We start from the raw sequence: 15,246 nt of genomic DNA, 5'->3' as shown, positions 1-15,246 counted from the left end.
AATGCTTGTATTTCAATGTGCTGTTTTCAAGGTTTTAAATGTGCTTGAATTGTGTATAAAGTGCTGGAAAGTTATTGAAATTGTAATTGCACTTTATACTTTCATAATAAATCGCTATCTGACTGAATAGTTTGGTTTTTAGACAAAGAAATAAAATAAGTCGGAGCGACTCGAGCGAGCCTATTTTGCCTTCGCCTTTCACGCAAAATGAAATGTGGCTGGGCTCTACCCGTAGTTTTTTTACCTGTGCCATCTGAGAACAGCGTGCGCGCGCGTGTGGCCAACATGCCGGGAGGCTGTCGTTTTAATGAGCTCTGGCTTGGAGATATAACATAAGTCATGGTTAAAAAGAGGACAACATCCCAGAGTAGCCGTGTGCAACATATGCAGAAAGGACCTGCAGATCTTTACCATGGGGGAGAGCCACATGAAAGGTGAGCCAATGAGCCATGGATGTTATTAACGTGTCTCGGCCTGGCTCGCCAGGTACTACTAAGTTTGAGACTACAAGACTCCACACTTGTCTCCGTAAATGTTCGTTATAAAAATACCACTTCAATAATCGAAATAGTCAAGTAACAGGCAGAATACACTATTGGAATTACAAACTCGTGTTTACCGGACTCTGTTTTTCACCGCAGTGTTTTGAAATAGGCAGCATGTAGCCTAGCTTAATGTTAGGCGAATCAACGTTAGCTAATTTCCTTTCATGTATTTCGAAACACGAAAACTTGTTGTGTATTGAAATGGTATTTTATTTTTATAACAGAACATTTACGGAGACTGGTGTGGAACTGTTGTGGAGCAGTTGTAGTCTGGAACGCAGTAACGTACTGTATATGTGTATGTCATGTATGTCGTGTATGTTATGATGAATTGAAAATGGGGGACCCTGATGTAAACAAGACGAAAGTCTTTCTCTGGTCTGCATCCCCTTAACAATTGTATGTATTGAGCCATAGTGTATTGTACCCATTCTGCAATCTGGTAATAACGTTTTCAATCAATCAATCAAACGTGACGAGCCAGGCCAATTTTAGCATGTTTATTTATGGAATATGCAATCTAACAGCTAACGTGAACTTTACAGTTAATTACATGGATAATAATGTTAAGGTTCGGGGCACCCCAGTGGCGAACCACATAGCGCGCTCAGCCGCGACACGGCCGACCCGGGTTCGATTCCCGAACCCGTCGTTATTTGCCGAATGTCTTCCCCCCCACTCTGTCTCCCATTCCTCCTCTGTCTCTCTCTACTGGACTGCCCAGTAGAAATAAAGCGATAAAACGCCAAAAAATAAACCTTTAAAAAAAATAATAATGTTAAGGTTGTTAGTTCATTCCAGTCAATTTACCACAGCCTGTTTGCACTATTTTGTTGTTCGATGCAGTTTTTTCTCAAGGAGATATGTTTTGCCTTTAAAGTGTTTGATTTTGTATACATTTTGTATACATTACATACATAAGGCTCCAGGAGCTGATTGACTGCCTACCTCAAAGTCTGTTCTCTTATTTAGCAAATTTTCATAAGATATTTGATTGAAATTGAAGTTTTATCTGGTGATTATTTGAGTGATTGTTTACCTACAGGAATGAACTAACTACCTTAACATTATTATCCATGTAATTTACTGTAAAGTTCACGTTAGCTGTTAGATTGCATATTCCATAAATTAACATGCTAAAATTGGCCTGGCTCGTCACGTTTGATTGATTGAATGAAAACTTTATTAACAGATTGCAGAATGGGTACAATACAGTACGGCTCGATACACACAATTGTTAAGGGGATGCAGACCAGAGCAATACTTTCGTCTTGTTTACATCAGGGTCCCCCATGTTCAATTCATCATGACATTTATGACATACAGATATACAGTACGTTACTGCATAACACATGGGCTCAGCCAGGTTATATATGATGTCAAGTCTACATAATTTTGGTTGTTTATAGCACAATAACATCTGATTTAATGTGATGGAAGAAGTGAAATAATCATTTTGAGTAAATATTTAATTTACCACAGCCGCATAAGATGCTGGAAAATCTTGAAAATGCACCTTGAAAATGCACCTTGAAAAGTGCTTCCATTTTGCCTTGGAAAAGGTGTACAAACCCTGTCCATTCCTCCGCTTGCGCCGTTCTTGTCTGTAACTCGGTTACGTTTCTGTCCTGTTCCGCCATCTTCTCATCCACCCTTTTGAGTTCTGTATTCATTTCACCTTTGAAGTCCTCCTGTTCCTTCCTCAATTCCTCCCGTAACTTCCCAATATCGTTCCTTATCGTGTCCGTGTTCAGTTTTATCGTCGCTGTTATGGTCTCCAATATCCCATCCTGGCATTCCCGTGCTTGTCCCAGCCGATCCTCCTCCGCCTGACCCTTCTCGGTCTCGTTTCGGGGGCTCTGTTCCATCAAACTCTCCTCTTCCCGTGAGTCCTCCATTTCTCTCTCCTTCACAATTGTTTTTTCCTCCTTCCTTCTCGTTTGCATTTTCATTTTTAATCACTTTTCGGGTCCTTTTTTATCCGTTTTTTCACTCTTTTGACCAGGAGCTCCACCGCATGCGTGTTACCCTTCCGCTCTCATACCGGAAGCCCCGGCGACCACACTCTTGCGGCGATTTATGCCTTTATGCCTCAGAGGACAGAGGTTTGTTTACAAACCGATGTATTTTCTAAGAGCTATATATATAATTTATAGTATTGCTATCTGTCCATTCTCATTGTCACTTGAGTGCATAAACCGTGCCTTCATAATGGCTTAAAGAAAAGAAAAATCCATCGGTTGGTTGTCATTTTATAGCGTCGTGAATATAAGGTTTATCGCGCTTTTCGTCTCGTCTTTTTCCCAGGAAGCTAGATAATAGGCTAAACGTTGGCGCCGTTATATCAAACGCCATTTCTGCTGTATGTATACGAATGAAATAAAACAAACTGCGTAGCATCCGGACTATTACAGAGCATCTATGGATGAAATGGGGGCGGCGGGGAACGCCGATTAGTATTATTGATTAGCAATAGAGTGTGCGTTCAGGTAGCCAATGTCAGTGATCTATCACGTTAGGTTTTAAAACAATGTCCAATCCAGCTGTAATTTGGGGGAATAGTATCCTACCGTCGGGCCATGTGATCGCCGGCAGCATTTCTTCATTAGTCATCGGATTCTGGTAGATCGATATGTCCATTGGCTAATCATAAATCCCATTATTCCAGGCTGAAATATGCGTTCGGTAACGTGATCAAAGATGGAGGGTCTTCGTTTGGAATCGAGGCTCACGGACTGTAAAAGATTTTTTTTTAAATCCCCTCAATGATACTGCAGTGGAGCGATGGCGCCCCTGAGCGGATCTGGCCGGTATTGCATGTTTCGAAAATCAAATATGTGGGTAGGTCATGCATCTCGATCGCGGACGTTAACACTTTGGTTGCCTTGGGTTAAATTAATGATATACCATAGATTGCCAGCGCTATTTGTCTATGGAGAAAGTCCCCTTCTTTGCAGGGCTATAACTTTTTAAATTCTATTGCTACATTGCCATTATTAGGGCCCATTCAAAGTCCTATATGTATTGTTCATTGTGTAGCAACGTTAAACTTTTTCATTCACATATTCATAGTAAAGTATGGTCTAATGTATAAGTATGTTTTCATCTCTTTCTGCAACTTTCTCCAGAACGTGATATATAGCCCCAAATGCATTATATTGATGATGAAATACAGTTTGATGGCAATCAGCGCGATATAAAAAATTCCAACTAGACGTACTTCTAGAAGTTACTACACGTCATCTGATGTTGACCGGATGGGCGAGGGGGCGTTTATAATTCCGTGGGCAGCGTTATACCAATCATCTAATGTGGGTCAAATGTTGATAAAAGCAGTTAGTATCGAAGATGGTAACGTTACACGCTGAAACTCACCCCAGTCTCCGCGCGCCGTTGGGCGATCATCGTCGAGTAGACATTTTATCATTATGGGATATATTATTACCCGGTCCATCTCCAGCTTGTATAATGGTATATACGTCCAAATCATGTTGTTTATCGAGTTATTGGCAATCGATCGCTATGTAGAGTGACGAGCTAGAGTGCCGGAACCTATACCGAGTGGCCGGAAGTAATAGGGCCGACCAGCAAAACCTCTACTGCGCTTCCTGTTAAGCGGTTGCGCCGATCGGCCACCAGATGGCGCTCCTGAACCGCCAGAGAGCTCAGTGGGTCCTGCTGGTGGATATCAGGCCAGCGGAGGGGGAATATGAATCCGATTCCAGATTTTTGAAATATTGATATAAGGACGCTGTACAGCGTCCCCCGGCAACTTTAGCATGGCCAGCAATGACGCTGTAAAGCGTTTTTAGGCAGTCAAAGTGCTAATAGCGTTATAAATATGGAATAAAACAATAACAACTTGCCACGGCTATATACGCGGCTCTGGTCCACAACGCATGGCACCGAAACCCGTATATTAGGGCTGGGCGATATGACGATATTATATAAATATCGGGTACAGTTCATTAACGATACACTTTTTAAACGTATCGTGGATATCGTGATGTTTTGTCCAAGAGGATTGTGTCGCGTCAATCTGGTCCACACGTTGAAACTTTTTAACACTTTGACTGCCAGGGGGCGTCTTTAGACGTCTTTGCTGGCCATGCTAAAGTTGCCGGGGGACGCTGTACGTCGTCTTTATATCAATATTTCAAAAATCTGCGATCGGATTCATAATGTCCCTCCGCTGGCCTGAGACACAAGTGTGATCTCCTCTCAATCCTCTAGCGGTTCAAGACCGCCATCTGGTGGCCGATCGGCAGATCGAAACCGGATGTCAACCTTTAACCCGGTAGGACTCACTCCATATGGGGTCCGGGCACTCGCTAATGTTAGAGAGACTCCGTCTTCACACAGTGAACATCGATCGCTGCAAATAACTCGAAAAAACAACATGATTTGGACGTATATATTATTATTAGGGCTGTCAGTTTATCGCGTTAATTAGATTAATTAATTACACAGCAAATTATCGCGTTATGAAAATTAACTCAAAATTAATTACAAAAAAAAAAAAAAAAATGTTTTTTTTTTTTTTATTTTTTTTTTTTATCTCGTTCATTCCATAAGAACGTAGAATACACATTACAGACTTTTTTTTATATGGTCCATTTGCATGTTCTTGGTATCTGATTCTAGGGACATCTATGGATCTCAGGGAATGTATTCCCAGTGTCAGAAATACTGTGTCTGTTACTAGGCTTGAGTAAATTGTAATGAACCAAATGAGAATATCAATAAAAAAAATGTTTTATCTTTGACTGTGAATAACACTATGCTCAAATTGACCAGACCTGAAAAATCTAAGCAAATTAATAGATGGAAGATGATTAAACAGAAGGTTTTGTAGATACAGTACTGAATTCTGCCATCCGGACACATGCAATTTGAAATATGATTATAGAATATAGAATATCATGCATAAAATGGTTATGCGATTAAAATGCGATTAATTAGATTAATTAATTACAAATCCTGTAATTAATTAGATTAATTTTTTTAATCGCCTGACAGCACTAATTATTATACAACCTGGAAATGGACCGACTATTTCAACATCCCATAATGGAAAACTGTCTACCCCACGCTGATCGCCCAACGGCCCGCGGAGACTGGGGTGAGTTTTAGCGTGTAATATTACCGTGTTCGACACTAACTGCTATGATGAACATTTGACCCACATTAGATGATTGGTATAACGCTGCCCACAGAATTATAAACGCCCCCTCGCCCATCCGGTCAACATCAGATGACGTGTAGTAACTTCTAGAAGTACGTCTAGTTGGAATTTTTTATATCGCGCTGATTGCCATCAAACTGTATTTCATCATCAATATAATGCATTTGGGGCTATATATCACGTTCTGGAGAAAGCTGCAGAAAGAGATGAAAACATACTTATACATTAGACCATACTTTACTATGAATATGTGAATGAAAAAGTTTAACGTTGCTACACAATGAACAATACATATAGGACTTTGAATGGGCCCTAATAATGGCAATGTAGCAATAGAATTTAAAAAGTTATAGCCCTGCAAAGAAGGGGACTTTCTCCATAGACAAATAGCGCTGGCAATCTATGGTATATCATTAATTTAACCTTAGGCAACCAAAGTGTTAACAGCGCCGCCCCACACACACACTACTGCATCAAAGTTACTACTTATGATAACAAAGGCATTCGTTTTGTGGCATTAACGTTATATAGTTACACGTTCAATAACATCAGCGTATTTACATAGCAACGTCCGAGGTCGACCTAGATAGATAGCAAGCATTAGTCGTTCATATCTCAGCCCGTGCTGACTCAGTTGTGCCCATTCTGCGGTCTGTTAATAAAGTTTTCAATCAGACAGATGTATAAAAGTAAAAATGTAAAAAAGGAAGCAAGGTGCTGTCCAATTGGATGAAGTGGTTGAAATTAATAAACAAAAAAACAGAAAACAAAACAAAAACAAACAACAAAACAAAACAACGGGATCTGTGGCTTAAAAGAAAAGAGTCAGGGGTGGGCTACTTGGGAGCAGGGCCGTGTTGTGTGAAGGCAAGTGTGAACAGGTGTGTTTTTAGGTGGGTTTTGAATAGGTTGATAGTGTCAGAGCCTCGGATGGAGGGGGAGAGGGAGTTCGACAGTCTAGGGGCAGCTACAGCGAAAGCTCGGTCTCCCAGTGTGGAACGCCTGGTGCGGGGGATGGTGAGGAGGTCGGAGTTGGAGGAGCAGAGGCCTCGTGCTGGAGTGTAGGGGTGGAATAGGTTGGTCAGGTAGGAAGGGGCCAACCCGTGCAGGGATTTGTAGGTGAGGAGGAGGATCTTGTAGGAGATTCGGTAGTTGATGGGGAGCCAGTGGAGTTTTTGCAGGGTGGGGGTGATGTGCTGCCAGGGTTTGGTGCGCGTGAGGACCCTCGCAGCAGTGTTTTGGATGTACTATAAGCGATCCAGAACCTTCTTGGAAGCACCAAGAAGGATTCCGTTACAGTAGTCGAGGCGGGAAGTGATGAAGGCGTGAATGAGTGTTTCCGCTGAGGTGTCGGAGAGTGAGGGGCGGAGGCGGGAAATGGTTCTGAGGTGGAAGAAGGTGGATCTGGTGACGGACTTGACGTGAGAGTGAAATGAGAGGGTTGAGTCCAGTATTACGCCCAGGTTCCTTACCTCCGTGGCGGGGCAGATGGAGTAGCCATTCAGATTCAGATTTCTTTCAGAATACAGGTACAAAATGGAACGTGATTTGACATTACAGTGCATGATTGATATTTTCACAAATAGGAACAACATAATAATAATAATGATAAATAAATAATTAAGTGCAAAACAGGACAGAACAGTGAGACAACAATAAGACAGTAAAGTGCAGTGGTAGGGGACATGGAAACAGTGCAGCACAGTTCAAGTCCAGAGGTCCAGCCCTAGCAGCTCGCCATAGAGGGGGGGGGGGGGAGCAGGGGGACACCTGACTCATTTACCAGGCGAGCTGCTGAGGGGGAAGAAGATGAGTCTATGGCAGGACTTTAATGTCTTGGGCAGCCGTAGCCTGATTAATCGCATGATTGTCCATAGTTAACTCACGATTAATAGCTAATTAATCGCATTTCTTTAATACATTTTTGTATCTACCTTAAGCTTAAACCGGTCTTTTTCAAGTTCCAAGTTTTAATACTCTTATCAACATGAGTCAACAAATGCTTGCTTTATGCAGCCATTTAAACACAAAAGGATGACCCTCATGCATTACAAATTGGCATCAAATTCAAAACGGAGTGATGCACAAAATAACTTAAAACAACAAGACGGGTTGTTATGGTCACGTCATTCACAAAAGGGTCACGTGGTGTAGTAGTATGAGTAAAAGTCAGCTGTTCACCGGCGGGTTTAAGGTATTGGAATGATGAGGGAGTGAACGGGGAAGTCATACTTTGCTGACCGCACGTTATACAATATTAAATCAAGCTGTGATCTACTTTTAATGACGTTACTATATCAACTGCTTTTAATCGCAATAAAGTAACCAAACGCAGTATCCTGGAGCAGTGATTTCATGACAATCGGCGCGGCGCGTCTGGCAGGTAGGATTATTTCCCCGGTTTAGTCTCTCGGTGACTCCATAAATGTTTGGATACAGTGTGCATGAAATAATAGGGGAAAGAAAACGTTAGGAACTTGTTACATTCACCCACACAAGGGCTGAGGACTCACACCCCCCCCCCCCGACTCTCTCACACACACACTCTCCCAGCTCTCTTTCTCTCCTGCCCCTTCCTCATCTCTCTCACCCCCCCTCTCTATCTCACACACACACACACACACACACACACACACACACACACACACACACTTTGAGTCAGAAACAAACATAGTATCTGTTACAAAGGGTCAGATTAAACCGAATATATATATTTATTGCCTGAGATCCCATGTATAGTATTTGTATATCGTTTGATATCCCTTGTGTATTCTTTGTACATATACACTGAATATCCCTTTAGTCTACAGGACAGACCATAATATTCGTTCTCCTATTGGAAGCGATCCCCTAGGCGCCAGTGACTTACCCCTAGAGCTGACTTGAAAGCTACCGACACGAACATGTCCCAACTAGCCCCGGTTCCGCGTAGGAATACGGCTACCGAAATACGAATGGTACTATTTGTTCACCGTGCACATAAATAGGGCGCAAGAAATGTAGAACTCCTCTTAGTCCCTTGTCCCGTTCAGTCTCGTTCAGTTCCAGTTATCCATGTGACGTCTCTCCCCACTACGCAACGTGGGCAGAGTAGGGCTCGCATCGCCCCAAGATAGAGTCTCGTGTTATCCTAATACGTTTGTTTAACGTATCGTTCGCTATTTATTAGTAAACCTTCATTACGAGTCAAAGACCACGTGAAGTGGGTAATTGTGCGTCTACATAGAGCATTTATTGCCGCGTACTAATAGGATAGTAACGTCAAGTTCAACCGTGCACTACCGCGCACCGGAGGATACCTACACCGGACCAGCAGAGCCACTTTCCGGCAAGGATTATTATTCTTCATTGCTTTGACCAAGCTGCTGGAGCAGAGAACCGCCTACCCCACTGCTACTGTGGGATCTACACCTGCCCGTGAGACCATCACTCGAGCCCGTCTCTGTCGTACCAGAGGCTCCACGGCTTTCACCTACGCGGCGCGCACCCTGGGACCAGGCTGCCTTTCCCCGCTGCTCCAGGGAGTAAGATCGCCTCCGTGGACCATTGACTTTCATAGAGCATTGCCTCCCCCTGCTGGCTTACAACCGGTAGTACACCCCCCCTCCCCAGAATACCAGATCTAATTCCTAACATTCCATATTGATTTACTTACGTACATTCTTTGCCTTATAAGCGCACCAAAGTAATGTAATATAATATTCTTTATGTAATAAATATTCTAAACGAGTATTTGTGTGGAAACCGTTTCATTGTGGAAGTGTTGTCATCTAATATACTTGTGTACAGTAAGGCCAGTAATGTACATACACGGTAGTAGTTTAATGATACTAATACTTGATTAATACAGTCAGGGAATTGTACCCCTCAGTTACAGTATCAATAATACACCTGAGTGAAGTCTAGTTAAAAAAATATATAGTTTTTATTATTATTTTTCTAAAAAGTTAATCGTGAGTAAAAAAAAAATTTGGCATTAATAGAATTGTGCGTTAACGCGTTAATACCGCGTTAACTTTGACAGCCTTAGTTTTTATATATAAGGCTGTTCTTGGTAAACTTCATAAATAATAATAAAAATAATGGATTGGATTTATATAGCGCTCTTCTCTGACTCAGAGCGCTTCACAGAGTCCCTTATTCGTTCATACACAGTCATACCGGTGGTGGTAAGCTACAATTGCAGCCAGAGCTGCCCTGAGGCAGACTCACGGAAGCGTGGCGAATAATCATCGCCTACGGCCCCTCCGACCACCACCAACATTCATTCACATGCATACACATTCATACGAGGCAAGTAGGTTAAGTGTCTTGCCCAAGGACACAACTGCAATGGGATGGACATGGGCTTCATGGTACATCAGTTCCAAGCTTGAATTAATTCAAAACTCGCTCAACCTCAGATCCAGCACCTGGATGCGCTTTATTAAAATACCGCCTGTGCTGAGGCATGTAAAAGAAGCCTTTTTTATTTTGGTCCTTGGTCCTGGAATGACCTCCAGACACGTCTCAAATTGGCCTCTCCGATCTCCTTGTATTGTTTTAAACTAAAGATATCGGAAATCCTTTCCACCTGCTGCTCCCGCTTTGATGTTGAATTAAAACAAATTGGTTGATTGCTATTGTTTTATTGTACTTGTATTTTTTTTTTTACTTTTCATTTAAAATGTCTGTTGTATGGTAGTCTACTGTATGTGTATTGTGTCTTGTTATGTATGTTTTGTCATAATTCATGCTCGCCTTCTTGGCCAGATCACCCTTAAAAAAGAGACCTCTGTCTCAAAGGGTTTTTATTTTCTGGTTAAATAAAGGTTTGATGATGATATCCACCCCTCTCCACCTCCCTTCCTTCTCCACCTCCCTCTCCCTCTCCACCTCCTCTCCCTCTCCACCCCTCCTCTCCACCTCCCTTCCTTCTCCACCTCCCTTCACCCCTCCTCTCCACCTCCCTTCCATCGCCACCCCCTCTCCTCTCCTCCCCTCTCCCTCTCCATGCCTCCTCTCCCTCTCCACACATCCTCTCCCTCTCCACCCCTCTCCTCTCCTCCCCTCTCCCTCTCCATGCCTCCTCTCCCTCTCCACACATCCTCTCCCTCTCCTTCTCCCTCTCCACCTCCTCCCTCTCCACCTCCCTCTCCACCTCCCTCTCCTTCTCCCTCTCCACCCCCCCTCCCTCTCCACCTTCCTCTCCACCCCCTCTCCTCTCCCTCTCCACCTCCCTCTCCACCCCCTACCCCTCTCCCTCTCCACCCCCTCCCCCTCTCCTCCCCCTCTCCTCTCCCAGCGGTGAGGTGGGTTTCCGGGCCATGGCAGAGTACCTGGGCTGGGCCAAGAGACCCATGCTGCAGAGGGTGCAGCAGCTAGCCCCCGCCCTTCCCCTCAGCATGCTGTATGGGGCGCGCTCCTGGGTGGACAGCTCCTCCGGGTACCGGGTGGCCTGCATCCGGAACCAGACCCAGACCAGAGTACTGGTGAGCAGGCAGCGGGCCGGCTGAGGGATATATGTTGTGTATGATGTGACGTATGATACCATACATATATATGATATATGGTTTGTTATGACACAGTATGATATATGGTTTGTTACTATACAGTATATATGGTTTGTTATTATACAGTATATATGGTTTGTTACAATACAGTATATATGGTTTGTTATTATACAGTATATATGGTTTGTTACTATACAGTATATATGGTTTGTTACAATACAGTATATATGGTTTGTTATTATACAGTATATATGGTTTGTTACTATACAGTATATATGGTTTGTTACTATACAGTATATATGGTTTGTTACTATACAGTATATATGGTTTGTTATTATACAGTATATATGGTTTGTTATTATACAGTAGGGCTGTCCCCGACTAAGGATTTGGATAGTCGGCCAAAATTTGCCGTTAGTCTACTATTAGTCGACAAAAAAAGGATATATAATATTTTTTTTTTTTTTTTATTCCATTTTGGGCTGTGGGGGGTGCTTAATGTCTGAAGGAGTCGACTGAAGGCTTCTTGTCCTCTACAAAAGCATGCAATTGGTCCACTGATGTATACATCTTGATATTTGTCTAGTCTAGTGTGTTCATTAGATGGGTGAAATCCTCTTTCTGTGCCTGTTTTCGTAGGCAGTTAGCCTCTGGTATGTGTGCCATTAGCGTTAGCCACGCTTCTAGGCCTCTTTTCTTTCAGAAAGAATGATAATATTTCTTTTTATAATTATATATTTTTTTGTATTCGACTAAGAGGTTGGCAGTCGACTACGGCTCCTTTCGACCGATTAGTCGACTAATCGACTAATAGGGGTCAGCCCTATTATACAGTATATATTAGGGGTGTAACGGTACACAAAATCCATGGTTCGGTACGTACCTCGGTTTTGAAGTCACAGTTTGGTATTATTTTCGGTACAGTGGGGGGGGGGGGGGGGGGAGATACAAAAAAAATGCTTTTCATTTATCTATTTATTTAACTATTAAACAATATAAAACAAATTGGCCATAATTGACTGAGCAAACTAATGCTTACTGCTGTAACCTACTAATAACACTTAAGTAAATCTGAAGATTATTATATAGCAGATGCCTTGGAGGATAAGTCGTGGACAACTGTAGCGTGTGCTTGTTTATACATAACCTGGTGGTATGACTTGCTGGCTGAAATACGGACGAGAGGGAACTAGGTAGCCGGGCTATATTACTTTTAACATGTGCTTAAACACAGTGTTCTCGACAACGGAGTATGGTCACAGATCTGCTGCTATAAAAACACATATGGCGTTTGTTATTGCTTTGGCTAATAGCGAGATGCTGCTTGAATGCAACGGGGAGCTGGGTTTGCACTAGGATCTGTTTCTTCCGTGTACCAGTGATATTCACATTCGGGTGATGCCGTTTCAAATGCGTGATAAAGTTCGCAATAAAGTTGAACAATGACATGGCTCTGGCTTGTCCGTTAGTATTGACTCGCCATACTAAGGCTAATATGCTAGGCTGAATTACAGCTATCGTTCAGTGTAGCTGCGTGTGTAACTGCAGCCGTGTCATAGTGTAATTCCAGTTAAGCTGCAGTGTGATGTCATAGTAGTACCGGTTAGAACAGGCTAGAACGTTCTGGAACATTGTGATGTCATAGCGGTGATGTCATAGCTAGACAAGCCATCGTAGACGGCTTGCGAGTGCAAGAGGAGCACAGTGAAGCAATCCGGAAACTGGTAGCCGAAGAGGCACAGTTAAAGGCACAAGTGGAGGCTGACAACGCTGAAAGAGAGGCCCAGGTGGATGCTGACAACGCGGAAAGAAAGGCCAGACAAGAGGCCGAAAATGCGGAAAGAAGGGTCAAACAAGAGGCCGAAAGACGAGGAGCGCTAGAGGCTAGACGCAGAGAAGGAGCGCTGGTGGTAGCCGAGCTGGAGCTGCGGGCAGCTCGGGCAGCCAGCCGGCGTGACTACCCAGCTGGAGACAGACCGGCGCCACTGCAAGCCCACCCAGCCCCAAGGCAGGCACCTCAGAGGGCTCCACGAGAGCAAGAGGGTCAAAGGCAGGAAGCACTTCAGACACTAGACGCTGAAGCTGCACAAAGAAAAGCCAATGAAGAGGCTGAAACCGCGGAAAGAAAGGTTCAGCAGGATGCTGAAGCCGCGGAAAGACGAAGGGTGCTAGAAGCTGCACAGAGAAAGGTTCAGCAGGATGCTGAAACCGCAGAAGAAGAAGAAGAAACCGCAGAAGAAACCTCAGAAGAAGTAGAAGAAGAAGAAGAAGAAGTAAAGCGATTGGAAACTAGGAAGACGCTAAGGGCTGCCACGGCACGACCGCAAGTATACGATCAGCCCAAAGGTGCAGCTCAAGCAGCCAGCCAAAGTGGCTACCCAGCTGGAGAAATAAAGGTGTCGCAAGAGCGAGGCGTCGCTGTGAAAGAGGAAGTCACGTCTTAGGCAAGCGTAGGGCAGCACCATTTTTCACGGCCAGCTGCAGCACCACCACGGCAACCCCAACTGCAAGCTGCACCACAAGCAAGGCAAGACCGGTACCAGGCGCCACTGCCAGCGGAAGCACAACCAAGGCAAAACCAGCAGCGGTCTCCACTGCTAGCTGTAGCAGAAACAAGGCAAGAAGACGGATCTATCGCACTCCGCGATACACAAAGTGACACAACCTTGATCCGCGAAATGACAGCAAAGGCTCTCAACACACAGGGTGAACCAGGTCAGCTAAAGATCTCGACAATAAGTGAAGGGCACGATGTCGGTAGAACACCGATCAAGGAAGTTGTGTTACCTGCAGATGACATAAAGATGCTGGAGCCTGACGTTGCTGAAAGAGCGTCAGAGGCCACCCCCATCCCCCAAGAGAATCTAAGGTTCCAGTCGAAAATGGAACGCATCAAGCAAAGCACAGAGTCTACACAATGGAGGTATGTGGCGGCGGAAGAGAATCCAGCCGACCATGCCTGAAGAGGTCTCACAGCAGAGCCACGGATAGCCTCTAACTGGGTCACCGGCCCAGACTTGCTTTGGCAGAAAGGGTTACCAAGTGGAGAAGGCAAGGTGGGAGAGATCGCAAGCGACGACCCTGAACTTAGGAAGGCCCAGGTGCTCACCACACGGGTGAAAGAAGTCTGGCCGCTGCTAGCACGCGTACACAAGTTCTCAGACTGGTCCAGACTGGTGAAAGCTATCGCCAGACTCCAGCGCCATGTGAAAGAAAGGAAAGGTCACCAGCCAAAGTCCTGTGAAGCCACCAGTCTAGAGGAAAGGAGAGAAGCGGAGCTAACCATAATCAAGATGGTGCAAGAAGCAACCTTTTCACAAGACAGTCACCAGGAGACACCAGTCAAAGGCAGAGCCACTAATCTGCACCGGTTAGGTCCATTCCTGGATGACCAAGGCATCCTCAGAGTTGGCGGCCGCCTAACGCACGCCGCCTTACAGCCACAGGGGAAGCATCCAGCGGTCCTTCCAAAGGACAGTCATGTGTGTGGGTTATTCGTCAAGCACTATCATGAGAGAGTGCACCATCAGGGACGAGGGATGACCATGAAGGCACTCCGATCCAATGGCATATGGATACTAGGATGCAGCAAGGCAGTATCATCCCATATCTACAAGTGCACTACGTGCAGGAAGTTCAGACGATGCACGGAACAGCAAAGAATGGCAGCCCTCCCGGAGGAACGAATGGAAACGGCTCCGCCATTCACCTACTATGGGATGGAACGTTTTGGACCACGTGGAGAAGTCAAGGTGGGAGGGAGCGGTGCGTCTCTGCCGTAACGAATGCTCTAGCTGTCGGTGGCTATGACTGGGACAAGAACCCTGGTCCAGGAACCCTGTTCCAGGTCAAGGGTACCGGAGCCTCCGGCTCTCTCAAGATCAACCAGGCTGAGGTTAAAGCCAACAAGCCCGCCAAGAAGCCAGCAGCCAAGAAACCTGTGGAAGCCAAAGGACCCACGAAGGCGGCAACGAAGCCTGCTGCTTTCTGGGAAAGACAAAGACGCACCATCAGAAGGAGCTTG

General features: G+C 44.6%; 1 protein-coding gene across 5 annotated transcripts in view; it reads left to right on the top strand.

The window, feature by feature from the left end:
* abhd4 (abhydrolase domain containing 4, N-acyl phospholipase B) overlaps positions 1-15,246 on the top strand; it is an 85,521-nt gene that overhangs the window by 53,537 nt on the left and 16,738 nt on the right. For all 5 annotated transcript variants that reach the window (XM_084313268.1, XM_084313267.1, XM_084313264.1 and 2 more), the window contains one exon: positions 11,015-11,201. In XM_084313268.1, coding sequence (XP_084169394.1) covers positions 11,015-11,201 — 187 coding nt within the window. The remainder of the gene's footprint in view (positions 1-11,014; positions 11,202-15,246) is intronic.

The sequence above is a fragment of the Notolepis coatsorum genome (assembly GCF_963971535.1).
Source record: "Notolepis coatsorum genome assembly, chromosome: 4".
Lineage (NCBI taxonomy): Eukaryota > Metazoa > Chordata > Actinopteri > Aulopiformes > Paralepididae > Notolepis > Notolepis coatsorum.
This window is presented reverse-complemented; position numbering and strand designations above follow the sequence as displayed.